Source organism: Pan paniscus, chromosome 20, assembly GCF_029289425.2.
Source record: "Pan paniscus chromosome 20, NHGRI_mPanPan1-v2.0_pri, whole genome shotgun sequence".
Lineage (NCBI taxonomy): Eukaryota > Metazoa > Chordata > Mammalia > Primates > Hominidae > Pan > Pan paniscus.
In genome coordinates this window covers 6,478,424-6,501,662 of record NC_073269.2, presented here as the reverse complement: position 1 = coordinate 6,501,662, position 23,239 = coordinate 6,478,424, and the positions used below count along the sequence as shown (strand labels likewise).

General features: G+C 59.8%; 2 protein-coding genes across 6 annotated transcripts in view; one reads left to right on the top strand and one right to left on the bottom strand.

Moving 5' to 3' along the window:
- The window catches only part of AP3D1 (adaptor related protein complex 3 subunit delta 1), a 51,419-nt gene extending 32,585 nt beyond the window's left edge, over positions 1 to 18,834 (top strand). Inside the window, exons 15-32 of one of the 2 annotated variants that reach the window (XM_034946369.3) lie at positions 929 to 1,160; positions 2,393 to 2,538; positions 3,014 to 3,155; positions 3,481 to 3,552; positions 4,146 to 4,221; positions 4,341 to 4,540; positions 4,959 to 5,032; positions 5,523 to 5,700; positions 6,410 to 6,487; positions 6,856 to 6,963; positions 7,993 to 8,142; positions 8,489 to 8,536; positions 8,925 to 9,114; positions 9,597 to 9,685; positions 9,863 to 9,948; positions 10,614 to 10,735; positions 11,055 to 11,134; positions 17,550 to 18,834. In XM_034946369.3, coding sequence (XP_034802260.1) covers positions 929 to 1,160; positions 2,393 to 2,538; positions 3,014 to 3,155; positions 3,481 to 3,552; positions 4,146 to 4,221; positions 4,341 to 4,540; positions 4,959 to 5,032; positions 5,523 to 5,700; positions 6,410 to 6,487; positions 6,856 to 6,963; positions 7,993 to 8,142; positions 8,489 to 8,536; positions 8,925 to 9,114; positions 9,597 to 9,685; positions 9,863 to 9,948; positions 10,614 to 10,735; positions 11,055 to 11,134; positions 17,550 to 17,645 — 2,167 coding nt within the window. In that variant the 3' untranslated portion in view covers positions 17,646 to 18,834. The remainder of the gene's footprint in view (positions 1 to 928; positions 1,161 to 2,392; positions 2,539 to 3,013; positions 3,156 to 3,480; positions 3,553 to 4,145; positions 4,222 to 4,340; positions 4,541 to 4,958; positions 5,033 to 5,522; positions 5,701 to 6,409; positions 6,488 to 6,855; positions 6,964 to 7,992; positions 8,143 to 8,488; positions 8,537 to 8,924; positions 9,115 to 9,596; positions 9,686 to 9,862; positions 9,949 to 10,613; positions 10,736 to 11,054; positions 11,135 to 17,549) is intronic. The other variant, XM_034946370.3, reaches the window with a different exon arrangement.
- A 1,409-nt stretch (positions 18,835 to 20,243) lies between these two features.
- On the bottom strand, positions 20,244 to 23,006 carry IZUMO4 (IZUMO family member 4). 4 transcript variants are annotated; one of them, XM_034944413.3, is made up of 10 exons: positions 22,666 to 22,995; positions 22,496 to 22,576; positions 22,333 to 22,404; positions 21,871 to 21,897; positions 21,701 to 21,776; positions 21,493 to 21,540; positions 21,377 to 21,391; positions 21,023 to 21,040; positions 20,799 to 20,852; positions 20,250 to 20,573 (listed from the first exon to the last, which is right to left on the bottom strand). In XM_034944413.3, the coding sequence occupies exons 1-10, from the start codon at positions 22,880 to 22,882 to the stop codon at positions 20,483 to 20,485; spliced, it is 699 nt and encodes a 232-aa protein (XP_034800304.1). In that variant the 5' UTR covers positions 22,883 to 22,995; the 3' UTR covers positions 20,250 to 20,482. The 4 variants fall into 4 exon arrangements, 2 of the variants coding, with proteins under 2 accessions (XP_034800304.1, XP_054959286.1); XM_055103311.2 differs by lacking the exon at positions 20,799 to 20,852 and having other exon boundaries at positions 20,250 to 20,600; XR_010110804.1 differs by lacking the exon at positions 20,799 to 20,852 and having other exon boundaries at positions 20,244 to 20,573; positions 21,023 to 21,391; positions 22,666 to 23,006.
- Between the last annotated feature and the right edge of the window lie 233 nt (positions 23,007 to 23,239).

Genomic DNA, 23,239 nt, shown 5'->3' with positions numbered 1-23,239 from the left:
GGTTTCACCATGTTGGCCAGGCTGATCTCTTAACTCTTTTTTTTTTTTTTTTTTTTTTTTTGAGACAGAGTCTTGCTCTATCTGTTTCCCAGGCTGGAGTGCAGTGGCATGATCTCGGCTCACTGCAAGCTCTGCCTCCTGGGTTCACGCCATTCTCCTGCCTCAGCCTCGCAAGTAGCTGGGACTACAGGCGCCTGCCACCATGCCCTGCTAATTTTTTTTGCATTTTTTAGTAGAGATGGGGTTTCACCGTGTTAGCCAGGATGGTCTCGATCTGTTGACCTCATGATCCGCCCGCCTCGGCGTCCCAAAGTGCTGGGATTACAGGCGTTAGCCACCGTGCCCGGCCTCACTTTCTGTACTTTTAGTAGAGATGGGGTTTCACCGTGTTGGCCAGGCTGGTCTCAAACTCCTGACCTCGTGATCTGCCTGCCTCGGCCTCCCAGAGTGCTGGGATTATAGGCGTAAGCCACCACACCCGGCCACTTCTATCATTTTCTTATTGGGAAAAAAGTGGACTAGAAACATATTCAAGTCCCAAGGCATTGTGTCAGATGTCAGTGAGGCGCACCCCTAGGCCCCACTGTCCCACAGATCAGGGTCTCCCGGTTCCGTCTGTTCCCTGCCCATCCTGCTTATCCTCCCAGGGCCAGCTGCACAGTTGACCCCGTTGTCCTTTTTCCTCTTCTGACCTTTCCTCCATTCAGTGGCTCTGTCATCTCCACATCTCTGCCTTGTTTGTGTTATGGGCTGTTGACGGCCTGTGGTTTCTTCTACTTCGTGTCTCAGCCCCTGGAGACCGCTCAGGGAATGGGAAGGGCCCAGAGTCACTTTGTTGGTGACAAGCCCAGGCCTCCTAGGTCCTCATCTGCTAGAGAGGAGCCCCGGGATTGGCATCCTGGGGGCTCACAGTGTTTCCTGTCCTCAGGCATCTGCAGGAACCACACCACACTCTGGAGGCCATGCTGCGGCCCAGAGTCACCACGCTGCCAGGCCACATCCAGGCCGTGTACGTGCAGAACGTGGTCAAGCTCTACGCCTCCATCCTGCAGCAGAAGGAGCAGGCCGGGGAGGCAGAGGGCGCTCAGGCCGTCACCCAGCTCATGGTGGACCGGCTGCCCCAGTTTGTGCAGAGCGCAGACCTGGAGGTGCAGGAGCGGGTAAGATCCAACACTCCATGTTGGGCCGAGCCTCAGGGAGCCCTCAGTGCCTTTCTGTCCAGCGGCGGCCAGGTCGACGGGGCCTCGCTTCCTCTTCCGAAGCCACTCACTGAGATTCCTTTGTTGCCACTTGTGCCAGCTGGGGTTTGGGGTTAATCAGTGGGACTTGGAGGTCAGCAGGACGGGGGATCTGTCAGTAGGACTGGGGCAGGTCTCTGGGGTGCTGGGTATGTGGGGGTGCTGCTCCTGGCCACAGGAAGAGGTTGTTTCACATGCGGCGAGACAGCAGGTGTGAGAGCCTGGGGCCGGCAGTGGCTCTTTCTGGTGGCTGCAGGTGACGTGGGTTCTAGGTTGAGCAGACTGTACACCTGTGCCAGGCGGTGCCCACCACTTCCCAGGTGTCTGTTTTTCTGTTTGTTTTTTGTTTTGTTTTGTTTTTTCGAGATGGAGTTTCACTCCTTTGCCCAAGCTGGAGTCAAGTGGTGCGATCTCAGCTCATGACAACATCCATCCCCTGGGTTCAAGGGATTCTTCTGCCTCAGCCTCTCTAGTAGCTGGGATTATAGGTACCCGCCACCACGCCCGGCTAATTTTTGTATTTTTAGTAAAGACGGAGTTTCACCTTGTTGGCCAGGCTGGTCTCAAACTCCGACCTCAGGTGATCCACACTCCGCAGCCTCCCAAAGTGCAAGGATTACGGGTGTGAACCATCGCACCTGGCCATCTGTGAGAGAGGTCGGGAGTGGCGTCAGCCTGTCCAATGGCCGAGGAGACCCAGCTTCAAGGCTGCATGGGGCGTGGCCCCGGGCTCCTCTGTGCGGTGGCATTAGCTCAGGGCTGGCCATGATCCTTGGCCCATGGTCACTGTTGGAGCTGCCCAGCCTGGCTGTGTCTGAGTTGGAGCCAGCACAGAGGCGGGGAGCCCGCGGGGGCTGAGGGAGGTGGTGCTTCTGGTGTCGGGGCACTGACCTGATGGGAGGCATTTCTGCAGTGGGCAAAGCTCCCTGTTGTGCCCCCATCTCTGTTCTGTTTCTGGACTGGTCTGTTTCTGCTGCTTCCTGGCGAGGATGACGACGACAGAGACGGCATGAAGGCTGGGCTCTCTGTGGCTATGTGGCTGTACCAGGGGGCCCACACGTCACTGTGCCAGGGGCTGAGCCACCCCGTGTCCCTCAAGGTGGCCAAGTGGCCTTCTGGGCAGGTGCCAGCAGTGACCCCTGTGTCCCCCGCAGGCGTCCTGCATCCTGCAGCTGGTCAAGCACATCCAGAAGCTTCAGGCCAAGGATGTGCCTGTGGCAGAGGAGGTCAGCGCTCTCTTTGCTGGGGAGCTGAACCCAGTGGCCCCCAAGGCCCAGAAGAAGGTTCCAGTCCCCGAAGGGTAAGGATACGGGGGTGGGGGCATTGCAACCATGGCCCTGACATGGTCCCTTGATGCCTGGTGGCACAGCGGGGGCTCCTGCACCCCTGAACAGCCAGGAGGGTGTGGGGCTGATTGGAGGCCTCAGGCGGGTATATCCCTCACACGGACTCACCAGGGCTCTCGCTGGTTCTGGGATCTGGCTTCTGCCTGGGGATGCTCCCTGCGAAGTGGGCCTGCTCCCACCCTTGCCATAAAGCTCTGAGGCAGCCTGAGCCTGCCGTGGGGGCCCCACTGTGACCCTGCCGCAGTCTTCCTGGGTCCCTGCGTCCTCTTAAGGGGCAGTGACACCTGCCTCGCTGGCCCTGTGTGGGTGGCAGGCACCACTGTTTGGGGTATCACATGGCCAGGCACATGGTGAGCCTGCTCAGGGTGGACGCCTGCAGGCGCGTGCTCGGTCACACACTGCCTTGTGTGACCCTCCTGTCCGGCGCAGCCTGGACCTGGACGCCTGGATCAATGAGCCACTCTCGGACAGCGAGTCAGAGGACGAGAGGCCCAGGGCCGTCTTCCACGAGGAGGAGCAGCGGCGCCCCAAGCACCGGCCGTCCGAGGCAGACGAGGAAGAGCTGGCTCGGGTGAGCTGCTGGCTGCCCCTGGCGGGCCCTCGCTTCCTCCCTCCTGTCCCAGGGAGTCTTTGAGGCAGGTTAGCGGCCTCCGTGGGTCCTGGCCCTGACCCTGGCAGTGGAGGCATGGGCGTCCCTGCCTCCCAGAGGGTTAGCGATTCCTTTTCCCCAATACGTGCTCTTCCCAATTGCGGGCCTTGGTTTCCCTGTTAGTAAAAGCTCAGTAGTGAAAATAGCCAGAGATCCAGCCTTCCCCAGCTGGGTGGCTGGTGGTGGACGTCCACAGAGGGGTATCCTGCCTGCTTCTCTCGGGCTCATGCCAAGCTGTGTCCCACAGCGCCGAGAGGCCCGGAAGCAGGAGCAGGCCAACAACCCCTTCTACATCAAGAGCTCGCCATCGCCACAGAAGGTGAGGCCCGTCCCCGGGTGCCTGTCCCTCAGCACCCTCTACCCTCACCACCCGAGCCCCGCGGCATCCATCTGAGTTTCGGGTTCCCTCAGGAAGATCCTGGGAATGGAGCTGGGGCCACATGGTGACTGTGCAGAGCCTTTGAGGGGCAGGCGCCTCCCTGTGGGCCCCATTCATTCGAGCCTCCAGCCGGGGGGCCCTGTTCCCTGCGCCTGGCAGCCCAGCTGCTGTCCAGCCCTGACCCCATGGTCGTGGGCAACCTGCTGCCTCACTCTGGGCTTGAGGCTGCATTACTTTTCTCGTTTGAGGAGAAAACAGAATATTCACGTAGAAAAAGTGAACGAGGATTTGCTTCTCTATGCTCATCGGCCTGTGGGGTCACTCGTATGACAAGCTTTCCAGTCCTCACTGTCTTTAAGAGTCGGGTCCTTGGGATGCGCTCGCTCACGGCGCTCCTCGCGGCCCAGGGCTCTGGCAGGACCCCAGCTCCTTAGGATGTTGGGGCCGTGTCACGCTCCCTGCATCCCTGAGGCTTGTCCTGCACGTGTGTCACCCCTCGGTGCACCGGTAATGCCTGGGTGTTGCCTTTGCAGCGGTACCAGGACACCCCGGGCGTGGAGCACATTCCCGTGGTGCAGATTGACCTCTCCGTCCCCTTGAAGGTTCCAGGCAAGTGTCTCCGGTGTGTCGGCGCCGCATTTGTCACATGGGCCGTGGGGTGCTCCCGCCACCCTCCCCGTGAGCCCCTGGGGCGCGGTGCTGAGTGCCTGCCCGCTGCCGGCCTGCAGGGCTGCCCATGTCGGATCAGTATGTGAAGCTGGAGGAGGAGCGGCGGCACCGGCAGAAGCTGGAGAAGGACAAGAGGAGGAAAAAGAGGAAGGAGAAGGAGAAGAAGGGCAAGCGCCGCCACAGCTCGCTGCCCACGGAGAGCGACGAGGACATCGCCCCTGCCCAGCAGGTGGACATCGTCACAGAGGAGATGCCTGAGGTCAGCCTCGCTGGAGGGCCCGGTCCTAGGATGTCTATCTTTCCGCATGTGTGTGTCCTGGGGCCATGCACAGTGGCCTCTCCCCATGGTCTTTGTTGGTGGCTGGGATGAGGCCCCACCCCAGAGAGCATAGGAGGAGAGGCCTCTCTGTCCTCGAGCACACGTCCCGATGCACCGCCCCGGGGCCAGCAGCTTCAGAGGCAGATGCAGGTCGGCTGCGTCCTGGGGCCCAGCCGCCCTTAGTGCCTAGACGCTGAGCGGAGCCTCTGGTGGAGCCACGTCACTGCCCACCTGTGCGTGTGGCCCGCATGGGCGTGGCCGCGGTTGTCTCAGGCAGTCCCACTGCGTCCCAGATAGATGGCGTTCCACCAGGCCACAAGGGCGGGTTCCAGTGATGGGGTTCCTCTCTTCCTGTCAGAATGCTCTGCCCAGCGACGAGGATGACAAAGACCCCAACGACCCCTACAGGGCTCTGGATATTGACCTGGATAAGTGAGTCCACATGGGTTCAGGGTGAGGGTGGAGGCCACATGTGGTTGCTTCCCTTCCTCTTGTCCTCCCTTCCGGGCGGGGCCGGGCTCTGCAGGGTGGGCAGGCTGGGGTGGGGTGTGGGCGGGGCCGGGCTCTGCAGGGTGGGCAGGCTGGGGTGGGGTGCGGGCAGGCCTTCCCCAGACCACGTCCTCACTGCACTGCTCTTGGCTGGCCCTCCCAACCAAGACTCTTAAGTGTGGACTCTGAAGTCTCCAGGCCTGGGGTGCTCGGGAGGTCTCCATGCCTTGACAGGGCAGGGTGTGGCCACCACAGACCCTCCCATGAGAGCCTCCAGCAGGCTGTGTTGAGTAGATCTATGTTGGGCCATGGCTGGGGCCAGGGGCTGGAGGAGCAGGTCCCGCACTGCCACATGCTTGGACACGGCATGTACTGAGTGGTCCTGGGGGGTGGCCAGTGGTGCTGATGTGTGGCCCGGTCATTCCTCCTCCAGGCCCTTAGCCGACAGCGAGAAACTGCCTATTCAGAAACACAGAAACACCGAGACCTCAAAATCCCCCGAGAAAGATGTTCCCATGGTAGAAAAGAAGAGCAAGAAACCCAAGAAGAAAGAGAAAAAGCACAAACAGAAAGAGAGAGACAAGGAGAAGAAGAAGGAGAAGGAGAAGAAGGTAAGGCTAGTGCCCAGGGCGGCGGCCTTCTCCATTCCCCTCCCTTGCCGTGAACTCCCAGGAGACAGCGGTGAGTTCAGGGGAAAGGCTGTGAGTCTGAGTCAGGCAGCGAGTGCCAGCCGCCTCGCCCTGTGCCCCGGCGGAGTGAGGACATGTGGCTTCTGAGGGGAGCTGACTGTGCACTTGTGTCAGGGGAGACTGAGGAGGACCCAACGATCCCATGGGTGAGCCGTGTCCTCACCTGTGTTGGGGGGACATGGTCAGAGCTTGGCGTGGTCCAGACGCCACCCTCACGTGCAGCTCCAGAACCGTTTCTGCAGTGTCTATGTGCAGATTTTCACATGGAGAAAGAAATGGGTTTTTCAAAGGAGCGTGTGTTTGCAGGGCCTGGGAGCCTGTCCACACCCACGTCAGGTGGCCCAGGCAGACATAAGACATATGGGCCGCCACGGGCCTTCTGACTCCTGGAATGGCACACACCCACCCACAGCTTTGTCCCCGGCCCTCTTCTGGCAGCGAAAGCCAGAGCCAGCAGGGCTGGCTGAGGACATCGCCATCAGCTCCTGGATTCCCAGGCTCTGCAAGGCCCAGCTAGTCCAGGACCCTGGGGGCAGCGAGGGCAGCTGGGGCCTCCTTTGCCCTGCTGTCCCCGTCCCCTCTTCCCAGGACCATGCACTGCGTTTGCTGACAGCCTGTCTTGTGGTTTCAGGCTGAGGACCTGGACTTCTGGCTGTCTACCACCCCACCGCCTGCCCCCGCCCCCACCCCCGCCCCCGTTCCATCCACGGTAAGAGACTGGCAGCTGGCCAGTGCCAGCCTCGGTGTCTGCAGAGGTCATACCTGGCACTCAGGGAAGAGCCCTGGGTCTCCTGAGGCCCTGTGCTCTCGCGGTCAGCACCGTGCACCTGTGGGACCCAGCACTGAGTGGAGCTGGGGTCACGCTCCCGGGTCCCAGTGGGCCAAGCAGGGGCCAGGGGAAGGGGAGGACAGCCAGGGCCTCTGTGCCCACAGGCTCCCTGTCACTCAGAGGGCACTGTGGCCTCTCAGGCAGGCATGAGGGCGAGCTGAGGGTGTGTGGCATGGAGGCTGTCTGGGGTGCAGTGGAGTGGGGCCCCTCATTGCCCAGCATGAGCCCCAAGCCCTGGCTTCCTGCAGGGGGAGCTCAGTGTGAACACTGTCACTACCCCGAAGGACGAGTGTGAGGACGCCAAGACGGAGGTGCAGGGCGAGGAGGACGACGCCGAGGGGCAAGACCAGGACAAGGTGAGGCTGTCACTCCCCCAGGGGCTGTGGAGGGCTGCATGAGCCCCAGCACCCCAACGTGGGGCCGGACACAGCTTCCGCCACCCAGGTCCCAGGGCAGCCCTGCTCTCGCATTTGTGTTGGCGTTCTCACGGGCCTTTTGTTGTGGTTGTGGTCTTTTGTTTTTTTAATAACCTTCTTATTCACACATGGTTCATAAGTCTCATAGAGTTTATTCATTTGAAGTATGTATACAGTGGTTTTCTGTATATTCACAGAGTTGTGCAACCATCATCACCTCTGTCTAGTTCCAGAACTTTCCATGACCCCTAAAGAAGCTCCATTCCCACCAGCCGTTACTTCTCACTCCCTTCCCTGCCCTGGCACCCACGCATCCCCTTCCTGTCTCTGGATCAGTGTGTTCTGGACATTTCATAGAAATGGGGTCATACACCGTGTGGTCTTTTGTGTGTGGCGTCTCACTGAGTGTGATGTCCTCAAGGTGCATCCACACTATGGCTTGGGTCAGAGCCTGGTTCCTGTTCGTGGCCGGGTCATGTTCCAGTGCGTGGACAGGTCACCCTCTGCTGACCCCGTTCCTCCGCGGATGGGCCACACTGTGCTGACCCACTCATCTGTTGATAGCCACTTGGGCCGCTTCCCCTTTGTGGTGACACAGTGTGCCGCTTTGAACATCTGTGCAGTGCGCGTGGATGTGTGTGTTCCCTCTCGGATGTGCACATGGGCGTGGGGTTGCTGCGTCAAGTGTGGTGTCCTCACTGGTTTGCCCTGCATGGCTCCCTGGTCGGTGGGGACCGTTCCCCGGGCTGCTTTGGCGCTTGCCGCCAACCAGAGACGGCCCCAGCCTCTGCTGGGCCTGGTCTGGCCTGAGCTTGTCCCGGTAGGCCTGAGGCGTGGCTGGTCCTGCCATCCCACCCAGGCACGTGGGACCCTCAGCCTGAGCAGCCCTGCTGTGATCCTGACCTCACACTGTGATGGGGGCGTGCTGGAGCAGCCTGGGCACTGAACCCGACCCTCCTCTTGCTCCAGAAATCTCCCAAGCCTAAGAAGAAGAAGCACAGGAAGGAGAAGGAGGAGCGGACCAAAGGCAAGAAGAAGTCCAAGAAGCAGCCTCCAGGCAGCGAGGAGGCGGCGGGGGAGCCGGTGCAGAATGGCGCGCCAGAGGAGGAGCAGCTCCCGGTGAGGGGTACTTCAGCGCCCCCGCCCCGCGCCGGGGTTCCTGGCGGGCTGTGCGCTGCTCCCCACTCCTGCAGCCTCCATGCGGGAGAGAACTGAGCAGATTCGAGAAGAAGCCGAGCCTGGCGGGCGCAGGGGACTGGCCCTGGCCCGCAGCCCCACGTTAGGCACCCCCGTGGTGGGCTGTGTGGTCCTGGGAGCCGGGGATCCCTCATTGGCTCCTTTGAAGCCCCTTGCCCCAAGCATTCTTGGAGTCGTGGCAGTCAACCTGGGGTATTGGGCCGTACTGGAGTCTTCGTTGAGACGGAGCTCGGGGCCCCCAAGGCTGATGCGCCTTTTCTATTTCCAGCCTGAGTCCAGCTACTCCCTCCTCGCTGAAAATTCCTATGTTAAAATGGTGAGTGGCAGCCGCTCCCGGGGGCAGGGTGGGCCAGCCCACACTCTTTGGCATGGGATCGCGCGGAACCCGGGCAGCCCCCACAGCTCCCGGATGTTGGTATACCCAGGGCCTGTGATCCCTGGCAGGGGCGTTGCTTGGGCAGCACCTCTGGCTTGGGGTAAGGTTGGAGACATGCCCTGAGACTTGGACTGGCAGGAGGGTCCCCGCCATGCACTCAAAGAGCAGCCATAGGAGGCGCTTGGGCTGCGGCTAGGGGGCGCCCCTCTCCGTGCCTTCCTGTGCCTGTGGGACCCCTGCTGCCTCTGTGGTCCTTAAGAGACAGGTGGCTGTGCCTGTTCCCTGTGGCGGGCCCGCCTGCCCTGCTAACACTGGCCATGCCCTGCAGACCTGTGACATCCGGGGCAGTCTGCAGGAGGACAGCCAGGTCACTGTGGCCATCGTGCTGGAGAACAGGAGCAGCAGCATCCTCAAGGGCATGGAGCTCAGCGTGCTGGACTCACTCAATGCCAGGATGGCCCGGCCGCAGGGCTCCTCTGTCCACGATGGCGTCCCCGTGCCTTTCCAGCTGCCCCCAGGTGAGCCCTGCCCCACTCACGGCCTCTCCTGGGGACTGTGGGAGCGCAGTGGCAGCTGGTGACTGCCCGGATCCGCTGGTTCTTGTTGCTTCCTCCCCATGTCCCCTTTGTCCCCAGGCTGCACCTCAGTACCTCCTGAGTGTCGGGGTCTCGCCACAGCTCTCTGAGAAGCGCGATGGCCTCGGATGTACCTGGCTAGAGTCCCAAGGGTTGGGCTGGGGGCTGGATTCTGGGGCCTTCTTGGGTTCCACGGTTCCAGTGGCCAAGTCTGCCCTCTGAAACAGGGATGGGACCAAGTCCAGGCCAAATTAGGGACACCAGTAGCCTCTTGTTTCTGCTCCTGTCCCCTGGTGCTCTCTTGGGGGCTGAGCTCAGTTTCCTAATCAGCCACAGAGGACTTGGGACTGAGGACAGACCTGGAGGCCCCACCCATGCTGAGCCCCCGCTGCGTCTCAGGCCCTACTCCCTCTCGCCCCCGCCAGGTGTCTCCAACGAAGCCCAGTATGTGTTCACCATCCAGAGCATCGTCATGGCGCAGAAGCTCAAGGGGACCCTGTCCTTCATTGCCAAGGTATGCAGGGCTCCACTTGGCGTTGAGGAGCCGACTCTGCAGGCAGGGGCTCCTCCTGCCCCATCGCAGTGGGTGTCCAGGTGTCCCTAGGGGAAGTGGGCCACCTGCCTGGGGAGCCCTGAGCCCTGAGCTGGGCCCGACTCCCCACTCAACTGCACCACCTTCACTCCACCGCAGAATGACGAGGGTGCGACCCACGAGAAGCTGGACTTCAGGCTGCACTTCAGCTGCAGCTCCTACTTGATCACCACTCCCTGCTACAGGTGGGGCCCAGGCCCACTCCCCTATGTCCCCGAACCCCCTCCGCCTCCCCTCTACCTTGCAGACACCTGTGCCCCGGGGACTGAGGCTTCTGGGCAGGACTTTAGAGACGGATTTGGAGGCGCTGGCTCGTGACTGGTGCAGGTCAGGCTGCCTGGTGTCTGCGCCAGCCGGGGCCGTGCAGTTGAAGCCACAGGCCAGTCAGCGTCACCCATAGAGGTCCAGGCTCCTGGAAGTCCTGAAGGCTGGAGGGGTGAGACCAAGGAGCCAGCAGGGCGGGCTCCTCCTGAAGCCTCTCCTCAGCACGGCTTGGCGTGCGGCACCCCCTGCCCCCTGAGTCCTCACAGGCCGTCCTCTGCGTGCCTGCATCCTAGCCTATCCCCCCAGTCCCTTCCTATAGGACATCCGTCCTTGTCGGACGAGGGCCCATCCCATGGCTTCAGGCACCTCTGTGACCTCTTTAAAGACAAGTCATTGTCAGTTTCTGGGTGCGATGGCTTCCGCACATGAAAATGAGCCACACCTTCCAGGACCCCCAAGACCTCCCGGCCCAGACACACAGGAGGGTGTCCAGGCGCGGCGTGTGTGGCAGGTTTTGTTGGCCTCTGTGCCAGGAAGCCTGAGGAGCCTGGCCCCACCGCAGTCAGCCTCCCTGTCCCTCCCACAGTGACGCCTTTGCTAAGTTGCTGGAGTCTGGGGACTTGAGCATGAGCTCAATCAAAGTCGATGGCATTCGGATGTCCTTCCAGAATCTTCTGGCGAAGATCTGTTTTCACCACCATTTTTCTGGTAAGGAGAGTGAGGGGCTGATGGATTGCACGGGGCTTTCACGCACGCGGCAGCTGTCCCTTCCTGTTGGAGCCGGGCCTGTGGCCCTCCCACCCAAACTCACACCCTTTGGGATCCCGGGTGGCTGGTGGCCCCGAGGCCTGGGAGCTGGTGCGGGGGCTGCATTCCCCACACCCCAGGCCTCTCAGGGCCACACCCTGCTCCTACAGGCCTCCTGAAGCTGTGGCCAAGGGCAGCCCAAGAAGGTGGCCCCTGCTCTGGGGGTGGGGCTGCAGCCACGCAATGTCCGGGAAGCCTAACACTGCCCGCTCTGTTGCAGTTGTGGAGCGAGTGGACTCCTGCGCCTCCATGTACAGCCGCTCCATCCAGGGCCACCATGTCTGCCTCCTGGTGAAAAAGGTGAGCCTCGGGCTGCTGTGCACACCCTGGCTCCTGCCGCCTCTCCTGGGGTCATGCCCAGGCCTTCATCCCCAGAGGCGAGCTTTGGGACTTAGAGGGCTCAAGGACAGTGATGGCAGCACTGCTGCCATGAGCCCCTCACCTGTGCCAGCCCCACTCAGCAGCACAGACTCTCCCTCAGCAAGACAGGGCTTCCGCCTCCTGCTGCGCTGCTCACCGCAGGCTGACACATGGCTCCAGGGGCCCCACTCCCACTGCACTCCTGCCCACCACCCCACCCCTGTGCACAAGGCAGCCAAGGCCCTGGGGTCAGACTCTCCACCTCTCACTGCTGCGCTTCTAGAATGACTCCTCGCTCCCTCCGCTCCGGGCCTCCCTCTCCTGAGTACTGCAGGGTGGTTGTCTTCGCAGTGTGTCGACTGCCAAACGCAGTGTGTGAATATTTTGTTGAGGGCTTTTGTGTCTGTATATGAGGAGTTGGGTCTTTAGTTTTCTTTTCTGGTGGCTTCTTTGGTTTTGTCATCCAGTGGCTTCATCAGACATGCAGGAGAGTGTGTCCTCTCTGTTTCGGGGCAGACTGTGTGATGAGTGGCATTTCTTCCTTAGAAAGAAATGTGTATACAGAATTCACCAGAAAACCATCGGGCCTGGGGAGTTCCTTTTCTGCAGGCTTTTAGCTACAAACTCAGTTTTTTGTTTTAACAGTTGTAGGAATCCCCAAGTTACCGTTCATGTTGGGTGAGTTTGGTAGTTTTGTACTTTTCAAAGAATTAGCGTAAGGAATCATCGGTCACTGAGTTGGCGCGTGGCGGTGCGTGCCGTATTCGCGCTGCTCCTTGTGATGATACTGGGTCACTTTCCGTTCTGATGGTCACGGTTTGTGTCTCTTTTTTCCTGGTTCTCCTGGGTAGAGGTTTATCCATTTTATTGCACTTTTCTTTTTTTTTTTTTGAGACGGAGTCTCGCTCTGTCGCCCAGGCTGGAGTGCAGTGGCGCAGTCTCAGCTCACTGCAAGCTCCGCCTCCCTGGTTCATGCCATTCTCCTGCCTCAGCCTCCCGAGTAGCTGGGACTACAAGCACCCGCCACCACGCCTGGCTAATTTTTTGTATTTTTAGTAGAGACAGGGTTTCATTGTGTTAGCCAGGATGGTCTCAATCTCCTGACCTCATGATCTGCCCGCCTCGGCCTCCCAAAGTGCTGGGATTACAGGCGTGAGCCACTGTGCCCGGCCTTTATTGCACTTTTCAAACAACCAGTTTTTCTTGATGTCCGGTTTGGTTCCAGCGCCCTCTGGGAGCGTACTGAGGATTTCCAGCTTGCACGTGTTTCTTTCGCTTCTCCGCCTTCTTCTGGCTCATGTTCACTACTCAGCATTGCGTTCCTAGAGGTCTGTTGTGGTTTTGATACCCTTGCTTTGTTTTTTTTTTTTTTGAGATGGAGTCTCACTCTGTTGCCCAGGCTGGACTGCAGTGGCGCGGTCTCGGCTCACTGCAAGCTCCGCCTCCCGGGCTCATGCCTTTCTGCCTCAGCCTCCGCAGTAGCTGGGAATACAGGCGCCCGCCACCACGTCCGGCTAATTTTTTGTATTTTTAGTAGAGACAGGGTTTCACCATGTGAGCCAGGATGGTCTCAATCTTCTGACCTCATGATCTGTCTGCCTCGGCCTCCCAAAGTGCTGGGATTACAGGTGTGAGCCACTGCGTCCGGCCTGTCATTGCTGTTCTTTTCATTCCTAATGTTCAGTTTTCTCCTGATTCACTGCCTCCCATGAAACACTCACTCCCCGTTGCCTCCCCAGCCCCTGGCACCATGTATTCTACTTTGTGTCTTTGTGAATCTGATGGCTCTAGGGACCTCCTAGGAGTGGAACCACACGGAATGTATCCTTCTGTGTCTGGCTGCTCTTATTCCGCCTCATGTCCTTAAGGTGCATCCACATTGCAGCCTCTGTCAGGATTCCCTTCCTTTTCACAGCAGAATCATATTTTGTTGTGCGGATGGACCATGCTGTGTGTCCACTCATCCATCGCTGCTCCCACCTTCTGGCTGTTGTGAATTGTGCTGCTATCAACGTTGTTGTTAAACAAATAACTGTTGGAGTCCCTGCCTTCGGTACTTTTGTTTTTTTTTATTTTTTTGTTTTGGAAACAGAGTCTTGTTCTGTTACCCAGGCTACAGTGCAGTGGAGCCAAGGGCTCACCACAACCTCCGCCTCCCAGGTTCAAGCAGTTCTCCTGCCTCAGCCACCTGAGTAGTTGGGATTACAGGCACATGCCACCTCGCCCCACTAATTTTTGTATTTTTAGTAGAGATGGGGTTTTGCCAGGTTGGCCAGACTGATGTGGAACTCCTGACCTCGGGTGATCTGCCTGCCTCGGCCTCCCAAAGTGCTGGGATTGCAGGAGTGAGCCCATTTGTTTTGAATATACACCCGGGAGTGTGATTGCTGGGTCCTGTGGTAATGCCACGTTTGAGGTTTGGAGGAGCTGCCAGACTGTCTTCCCCAGCGCTGCACTTTGTTTCCTGCCTGCTGCCGTGCAGGAGGCCCTGTTTCTTCACCTGTCGTCATCGTGCTGACAGCAGCCATTCTTTTTTTTTGAGACGGAGTCTCGCTTTGTCGCCCAGGCTGGAGTGCAGTGGTGCGATCTCAGCTCACTGCAAGCTCCTCCCGGGTTCAAGCGATTCTCCTGCCTCAGCCTCCTGAGTAGTTGGGATTACAGGTGCCCACCACCATGCCTGGATAATCTTTTTGTCTCTTTAGTAGAGGCGGGGTTTCCGGGGTTTCACCATGTTGGTCAGGCTGGTCTCAAACTCCTGATCCGCCTGCCTCAGACTCCCAAAGTGCTGGTATTAGAAGCATGAGCCCCCGCCCCCGGCTGACGGCAGCCATTCTGCTGGGCCTGAGGCGGCTGGAGCTGATCTGTTGCTGCTTTTTGGGTGCTGCACGCTTCCTCCCTGCTGAGACCAGCTTGGTCAGGGAGACCCTAACCCAGTGGCGCTAGAGGAATTAAAGACACTCACACAGAAATACAGAGGTGTGAAGTGGGAAATCAGGGGTCTCACAGTCTTCAGAGCTGAGAGCCCTGAACAGAGATTTACCCACATATTCATTAACAGCAAGCCAGTCATTAGCATTGTTTCTATAGATATTCGATTAACTAAAAGTATCCCCTACGGGAAGCGAATGGATGGGCCGAATTAAAGGAATAGGTTGGGCTAGTTAACTGCAGCAGGAACACGCCCTGAAGACACAGCTCGCTCATGCTATTGTTTGTGGCTTAAGAATGCCTTTAAGTGGTTTTCCACCCTGGGCCAGCCAGGTGTTCCTTGCCCTCATTCCCGTCAACCCACAACCTTCCAGCGTGGGCGTTAGGGCCATTATGAACATGTCACGGTGCTGCAGAGATTTTGTTTATGGCCAGTTTTGGGGTCAGTTTATGGCCAGATTTGGGGGGGCCTGCTCCCAAAACCTCCCCAGCCTGGGCTGCTGCCCCTCATGCCCCAGAGGCCGTATTCAGATGGGTTCATGGCTGTTGCTCTCTTGCCAAGCTCACCACTCTGCCTTGTCCTAGCTGTTCTGCCATTGAGCCCACACAGGGAGGGTCTTATTTTTCAGGTCTGAAATTCCCACTGGGCCCTTCTTGTATCTTCCATGTCTTTGCTGATGCCCTGGTGATCTGTTGGAGCATTTTCCTAACAGCTACTTTAAAGCTTAGGCCAGCTGGGCATGGTGGTGTGTGACTGTGGTCCCAGCTACTTGGGAGGCTGAGGCAGGAGGATCGCTTGAGCCCTGGAGGTCAAGACCAGCCTGGGAACATGGCAAGACCCCAGGTCTACAAAAAATTTAAAAAATTAGCCAGTACTAAGAAATTAGTACAGTGAGCCTGTAGTCCCTGCTGTTTGGGAGGCTGGAGTGGGAGGATCTCTTGAGCCCAGGAGTTCAAGGCTACGGTGAGCCCTGATTGTGCCACTGTACTCTAGCCTGGGCAACAGAGTGAGACTCCAAAAAAAAAAAACAAAAAAAACTTGTGTCAGAGAGTCCTAGTGTCCGTCCACCTTGGTACGCTGATGGCCTTGGTGTTGGGGTCTGCACGTTGGGGTCTTCGTGTTGGTTTCTGCCAATGGCCTTGGCGTTGGTGTCTTGGCGTTGGGGTCTGGGTGTTGGTGTCTTGGCATTGGGGTCTGGGCGTTGGTGTCTTGGTGTTGGGGTCTTGGTGTTGGGGTCTGGGCATTGGTGTCTTGGCGTTGGGGTCTGGGTGTTGGCATCTTAGAGTTGATGCCTCGGCATTGGGGTCTGGGTGTTGGCGTCTTGGAGTTGGTGCCTTGGCATTGGGGTCTGGGTGTTGGCGTCTCGGTGTTGCGGTCTCGGCGTTGGGGTCTGGGTGTTGGTGTCTGAGTGTTGGTGTCTTGGCGTTGGGGTCTGGGTGTTGGTGTCTTGGAGTTGGTGCCTCGGTGTTGGGGTCTGGGTTTTGGCATCTCGGTGTTAGAGTCTCAGTGTTGGTGTCTCGGTGTTGCGGTCTTGGCGTTGGTGTCTCAGTGTTGGAGTCTGAGTGTTGGTGTCTTGGCGTTGGGGTCTGGGTGTTGGTGTCTTGGAGTTGGTGCCTCGGCGTTGGGGTCTGGGTGTTGGTGTCTTGGTGTTGGTGTCTGCTCACGGCCTTGGTGTTGGGGTCTTGAGCGTGGGGTCTTGGCATTGGTGCTTCAGCATTAGGGTCTGGGTGTTAGTGTCTTGGTGTTTGGTCTACCGATGGCCTTGGCATTGGTGGCTTGGTGTTGGCATCTGGCTGATGTGATCTTGGCATTGGGGTCTACTGACGGCCTTGCCATTAGTGCCTTAGCACTGGTGTCTTGGTGTTGGTGCCTTGGCACTGGGGTCTTGGCACTGGGGTCTGCCGAGGGCCTCTCTGTATGAGTGGATTCTCCTGGTCGTTTTCCGTGGAGTGCTGTGAGCCTCTGGGCCTTGTTTCATCCTGTGGAGGACGTGGGTGGTCAGGTCCCAGCTGCAAGTCCCCCCTGCCTTCTGGGGACTGTGGCCCCAAGTGCACCACCACCTGCCCAGCCTCTCCTGTCAGTGCTGCCTCTTGTCCCTGGCCTTGGGACCCGGCAGCGGCCTCTGGACTCAGTGCCTTCGGTTGCTCTTTGGAACAGGATCCGCAGCATGGGGTGAGCCTAGCAGATCGTGAGCAGCCTCACGGGGTAGCTTTCCCCGCGTACCTCCCTCTCTGGGGGCTCTGGTTACCCCACTCCACTGGCTTCTTCCACAGTCACTTCAGGGGCCCAGTGGCAGGAGGGCGGAAGGACAGACAGTGCTCAACTGTCTGCTAGCTCAGGAGCTCTTCGGATTCTGGTCTTCATCCCCGGCTGCCTCTGGCTGCCTCAGGGCCCTCAGGTGCCGGCTCCCACTTCTATGTAGGCTGGAGCCCCTCCCACGGGAGACCCAGGTGTCGTGGGCTGCTCCCTTACCCGAGCCCTTCCCATTTTTTTTTTAATAATTAGCAAATTCGCAAAATTAAAAGGACAACACATACAGCTGCGAGGCAATATTTGCACATAGTGTTTTTTTGTTTTTTAATTTTTTTGAGGTAGGATCTCACTCTTATCGCCCAGGCTGGTGTGCAGTGGTGCAAACACGGCTCACTGCAACTTCACCCTCCTGGGCTCAAGCGACCCTCCCGCCTCAGCCTCCCACATAGCTGGGACCACAGGCATGAGCCATCCGGCCTGGCCTGCATGTACTTTTATTTATTTATTTTTGAGATGGAGTTTTGCTATTGTTGCCCAGGCTGGAGTGTGGTGGAATGATCTCAACTCACATGCAACCTCCACCCCCTGGGTTCAAGAGAGTCTCCTGCTTCAGCCTCCCAAGTAGCTGGGATTACAGGTGTCCTGCCACCATGCCCGGCACATTTTTTATTTTTATTTTATTTATTTATTTATTTATTTATTTATTTATTTTTTGAGACAGAGTCTCACTGTGTCGCCCAGGCTGGAGTGCAGTGGCGCGATCTTGGCTCACTGCAAGGTCCACCTCCCAGGTTCACGCCATTCTCCTGCCTCAGCCTCCCGAGTAGCTGGGACTACAGGCACCCACCACCCTGCCTGGCTAATTTTTTATATTTTTAGTAGAGACGGGGTTTCACTGTGTTAGCCAGGATGGTCTCAATATCCTGACCTCGTGATCTGCCTGCCTCAGCCTCCTAAAGTGCTGGGATTACAGGCGTGAGCCACCACACCCGGCCATTTTTTGTATTTTTAGTAGAGACAGGGTTTCACCGTGTTGACCAGGCTGGTTTTGAACTCCTGACCTCAGGTGATCCACCCACCTTGGCCTCCCAGAATGCTGGGATTACAGACTTGAGCCACCGTGCCTAGCCCCTGCACACACTTTTAAAAATATCCATCTTTTTCCTTACACAGGGTGAGAACTCTGTCTCAGTCGACGGGAAGTGCAGTGACTCCACGCTACTGAGCAACTTGTTAGAAGAGATGAAGGCGACGCTGGCCAAGTGTTGAGAGCTGCCTGCGAGCCCCGCACCACCCCGCGGAGCACGTACCCAGGGACCGCAGCCCTGACGTGTCTCGCCTCTCCTCGGTCGTGTGTACTGTACCCAAGCCTGAGTGTTAATTTAACTCCATGTTGTCCGCCGTGTAGACATCCGAGGTCATTTGTTGCGTTGAATTATCTGACCATCCTTTTTTACTGTGACTCTTCCCATTCTCTTTGGCAAGAAGTCCCCTTCTCGCCCCCAAACCAGCAAGGGACTCCCCCACCTGGGTCTGTGCCCTGCCCCGCGCTGGGGGCCGAGTCCTTGAATGTGGCTTCAGGGGCTCCTGTCCTGGGCCAGGGCCTGATGGGCACCACGTGAGGGGCACTTGGTGGACAGGGCGGGGCTGACGTGGCGTCCTCTGGGGTCGCCTGCTTTTGACCCAAAGGTCCTGACGGTTGTGTCCGGGGGAGGGGAAGGAAGGGCCGCTGTCGCCAAGGTTTTCTCTCCCAGAACCCACAGTGGGAAAGCGGTCTTGCCAGGCGTTGTCCATCGTCAGTGTGCTCGTGGGCTGGTGGCTGGGTCTTGGGATCCCAGGCCACGCGCCAGCCAGGCTGTGGGCAGGGTGGGGCCAGGGACGCCAAAGAGAGGTTGCAGTCAGAACCGTGGACGGGGTGGGTTGAGGCCTCTCTGCCACCCGTCTTCCTGGTCAGCAGAAGTGCATCTCGGCTTGGGTTTGGGGTGGGCGTGTGTGGTCCGCATCCCCTGCTTGCCACTGTGCGCACCAAGGTTTCCCCACATCCTTCCCAGCACCCTTAGGAAGGCCCGGGCAGGGCCTGGAAGCAGCGGACCTGGGCTGTTCTGTGTTGAAGGAGTGTGCCCAGTGCCCTTGGGCAGGACCTGTGAGAGCCACCTCACAGGCAGAGCCCCCACCAGGCAGGGCAAGGAGACTCCGCTCACTCCCCACGGCCAGCGTGGGCACAGGACTGACCCTTCTTCAGAGATAATGACATTTTATCTTTTCCTTTGGATGAAAACTGTCACTTTAGCATGTAATCCATTACAGAATCCCATGCAGTGATTCCAGGATTTGAAATTGTATGATGTGTTACATAAGAATGTATTTGCTATCGACATTCCCGTATAAAGAGAGAGACATATCACGCTGCTGTCATGATTTTGTGTCAAGATGATCCAATAAAGTTGTAAAACAGGCATTTCCACATGGGTCTTCTGCCTGGCCTGGGTCATGCGGCGCTGCAGGACTGGAGCCTCTGCACCTCAGCTCACGGGCCCTTGGGAGGGGGCCTCGGTCCCCAGCACCATCCAGGCCTGGGGCTCGGGCAGTCACAGGCCAGGGAATCCCCCACCCCGTGGTGGCCTCGGTCCCCAGCATCTCCACCCAAGGCCGTGCAGGGGAGCAGGTGCCTGCTTTCCCTCCCCTTCCCCAGGAGCCCCCGGGGCAGGGGCAGATCCAGAATTGAGAACCGCGGAAGAGCAGCCACCCCACCCCTGGGTGAATTTGCCTCCTTTACACCAGCCTTACACCTTGAAGACGGGAGCCTCGAGCAAGGTGACGCTGGGTCAGTGAAGGGAAGCCCCTGTCCACTCTAACCCAAGACGGGGCCGTGGTGGCGGGCGTTGGATGTCAGGGGGCTCAGAGCAACACAGACGGGACCCCAGCCCCAGCCCACACCAGCGTCCTTTCTAGAAAACCATGCCTTGAAAGCACCTGCCGTGAGCCTCTTTGCCGTTACCTAAACACGCTTGCCGGCCTCGAAAGAAGCATCCTTCACAGCCAGGACCCAGCGCCATCACTCCTGACGCTGTCCCCAGTGGCCACTACCACATTCTCCCCCAACATGCATGTGGCTCCCATGTCCCAGGGAGCCTGGGAGGCGCTCAGTGACCTTCCCACACGCCGTTCCTGACCTCAGCAAATGTGCCCGTGCACCCCTCCCGTGACGGGAGCCTGAGGCAGCCACAAGACAGTGTGTGGGACCCATGGTGGCAGCAACAGTGTGCTCGAGGATGTTCTCGCCGGTGTCCTGCAGCCGCCCCAATGCCGGAGCAAAGGGACGCTCGAGGAAGCAAGGAGACTGCCGGGCTGAGGTCGCCCGAGTGAGAATGGGACTTGGAGCTGCGCCCCTGCACAGATGGAACACGACTCCCTCCCTCCTGTGTGTCAGGCCCCGTCAGCCAGAGTCAGGCCGTCGTGGCCCCGACTCTGGCCATGATGCCACGCCTGTCACTGCCACAGATGAGACAGCCCATGGTTCCTGCGTTCCTTGGCTCGGGTCTGACGTAAGTGACTGCAACACCTAAACGCACTAGTGCTGGCCCTGGTCTCAACCACACTGTGGCCTCGCTTTGGGTGGAAGAACCCAGGCGCTCTGTGGGCTTGTGTGAGCCTACCCATGTGCGCTCAGGTGGGCCACGGCCCCACACCTAGGAGTCCGGGGACACTCCCTGAGGCCCTGTGAGTGTGGCTCCAAGTCGGTCCCCCATGGCTGTGGACCCAAGGCCAGGACCTGCCCTGCTCTGTCTGGGACCTTTAGGCCTCCCCAGAAGCCCACCTCCAGCCCCTAGAGGCCTCCCCCTGCCCCGACAAGAACTCTTCTGCAAAGAGAAACATCAGGGACTTTAATCACATCCCGCAGCTCTGCGGACCTGCCCAGGCGCTGATGCTGCACACAGCCCACCCCCATTCCCTCCCTCCCGCCCTCCTGGCCCTGGCCAGCTCAGCTCTGTCCGGGGTTGGAGGGGGGGTCCTAAGGCAGCAGCAGCCCAGCTCCAGAGGGACAGGCAGGGGCTGTCCAGCTGAGTCTCCGCCCCCACGTTGCCCTGGGGCAGGCCCAGCTGCTGTCAGTGCTGCTTGAGACACTCAGCAGCATCTTCCAAGGTCAGGTTGGCCAAGTGTGGGGGCTCCAGACACCTTAAGGCTGGCGATACCAGGCTGCGGGGAGACGAGGCTGCCTCAGCTCTCCATGTCCCCCACCCCCTGCCTCCCTCCCTGGGGGCCCCAGGCCTCTCCTCCCAGCTGGGACGTGTGGTCCTATGTGTGGCCACATCCACGACACCCTCGTGCCTGGGATTTCAGAAGGGTGTGCAGGCCGCGGCACGCTGGTGTTGGCTTAGGAGCACCCTTTCTCCCGAGGCCTCCCTTCTCTGGGTCACTCACAAGGCTGGGGTGGCTGTGTGTGTCCCAGGCCAGGAGAAGGCAGAGGAGCGTGGTTTGTTCATGAAACCACCACATGGGTGTGGTTGCAGAGGTGACATCCAGCAGGTGTCCCAGGTACAGGGAGAGCCCCACCTGCAGTGCCCCCACTGATCTAGAGGACCCCCAGCCCCCCTCCTCTCTCCCTTTACCCCCTCCCCCTGAAGTCCAGGTCAGGGCGGCCTTACCTCATGCTCGTGTCCTGTCTGAAAGGCAATGTGGGGCAGTCAGCCCCTCCATGGGGCACCCCTAACCATCGTAGGGAACCCTCCCAGGCTCTGACCACAGACCTGGGATGGGGTGGAACCAGACCCTATGGGGACCCTTGAGGAAAGATGCCCGCCTCCAGCTGAGGGTCGGAGACCTTTGAGGGAGAAAAGGACTGCAGCCGCCTCCTGCGCAGAGCTGGGTTGAGGTTCCACCTCCTCGGGAGCCCCTCTAGGACGTGGGAGCTGAGGGAGCCAGCCTGTGCCCCACACATACTCACCCACGAGGTGCTCACATACACACACTGCCTGTGTTGGTTTGAGGAGGGGACTTACTTGTGCCAGTTATTTCTACAAAGACAGTGGGTTTGGACTCAGGAGGCCGAGTGGCCGTGGCCAGTGTTCCCTCCCAGGCCCAGGTGAGCTTGCTGCCACCCAAAGACCCCACTCACATGTAGTTCAGGAGGCCCTGGACAGCTGACTTCCACTGCGCCGAGGACCTGGGGGACACAGGCTTGGAAGTGGTGCGCCCCTGAACCCACGGCCCCGCCCTACCCCGATGACGGCCAGGTGGAAGGCGGGGAGCCCCCTCCAAGGAGAGCCTGGGACCCCAGGGACAGTAGGGCCCTGACACGGGTGGGTGTGATGCCTGAGCCCTACTCGCAGTTATAGCCAAAGCAGGTGACGTGCGAGTCTGTGCAGTTGTTGCAGGAGATGGTCTCGTACTGGAAGATGCCTGAAACACACGAGAGCCGCCAGGGCTCCCCTCGGCCTCCAGGGCCCCGAGCTGCCACCGGCGCGCCCCTCAGCCTGGACGGAGCCTTGCTTACCACAGCGGTGCTGACAGTCGATGCGGCCTGTGGGAGGGCAGGACAGCGCCATCTTACCAGGCCCAGCCTTGTCCCCAGTCCTGCCTCCTCCCAACCCTCCAAAGCCTCAGGGCCTGTCCCTTGGCACTGGGGCCCAGGCTCACCTGGTTTTCATGTATGTGTGTGTCCATGGCCCGGAAGGAAGGGGTCCCCAGGTTGACCCCCAGCGTGGGATGGAGCAAACTTCAGGGGAGGGCGGTGGCAACACTCCCAGCGCCTCTGGGGGCTACTTAGGGGAGGTCCCCGCGGGGTGATGGCATTGATCCTTCAGGTGCTGGGCTGGGTCCCTCCCTGGAGAGCTGCCCTCCTCCCCAGCTGCCTGGTGCCAGGTGCCCTGTTCACATCACTCCAGCCTCAGCCAAGCCCCGTGGGTCTCCGAGGCTCTGGGCAACACCTCCCTCCTCTGAAGCCTTATTTGCTCACTTTCGATGATGGCGTTCTGGATGAGGTGCACCTGCTCCCGGAAGATGTTTCGCAGCTCGTTGGGGAAATACCCTGAGGAGTCGAGGCAGGAGAAGGTCAGGCTCAGGCGGTGGGCGGGGTGTCCCGGGGTGGGGGGGCCCCGCCTCGGTTTCGCGCCCCTTACCGGGGAAGTACATCTTCCCCTGGTAGAGCTGATCCATCATCTGGTACACTGCTGTCGCCACTTGGTCCAGCTTCTCCCGGGCTGCGGGCAGGAAGAGAAGCCAGGTGACCGGCCTGCCCCGGGGTCTCGCTGGGGGGGTAGTCCGGACTGGGCTGGGCTGCGGCACTCACTGATCTTGGCGGGGATGGCCAGGTGCAGCTCCTTCATCGTGTCGTCGCTCCAGTCGGTGAGCAGCGCCCCTGACACGGGGATGTCGCCCACCCACCAGGACTTGAAGTTCACATGGTGGCGGTAGAAGGAGAACTTCTTGGAGAAGTTGCTGTGGCAGTGCAGACAGCCGTGGGCCAGCGCCGCCGTCAGGCACACCAGGCACAGCAGCAGGGCCATGCCCGTCCCGGCCCGCCGCCGGCCAACCAACGACGCTGCTCGCGCCACACCCTTCAGCCGCGCACCAACCAACGGCCCCCACTCGGGCGCTAGGCCGTGTCTCCTCCCCCGCCCGCCCCACCAGCGCAGGCCCCGCCCCCTCCCAGGCCCAGCCCCGCCTCCGTCCTCAGCCGACTACTGACGGCGCCGGCTCCGCCTCCAGGCCCCGGCCACGACCCGCCCCTCAGAAGACTCCGCCACTGGATGGGCCGCGCCCCAAGGCCGCGCCCTACGCATGCGCCAATGGTCGGTGCCCGCTCCTCGGCCGGCTCCCGCTGAGGCCCCGCCCCGTGTCGCAGCCACGGTGCAGGCTCCGCC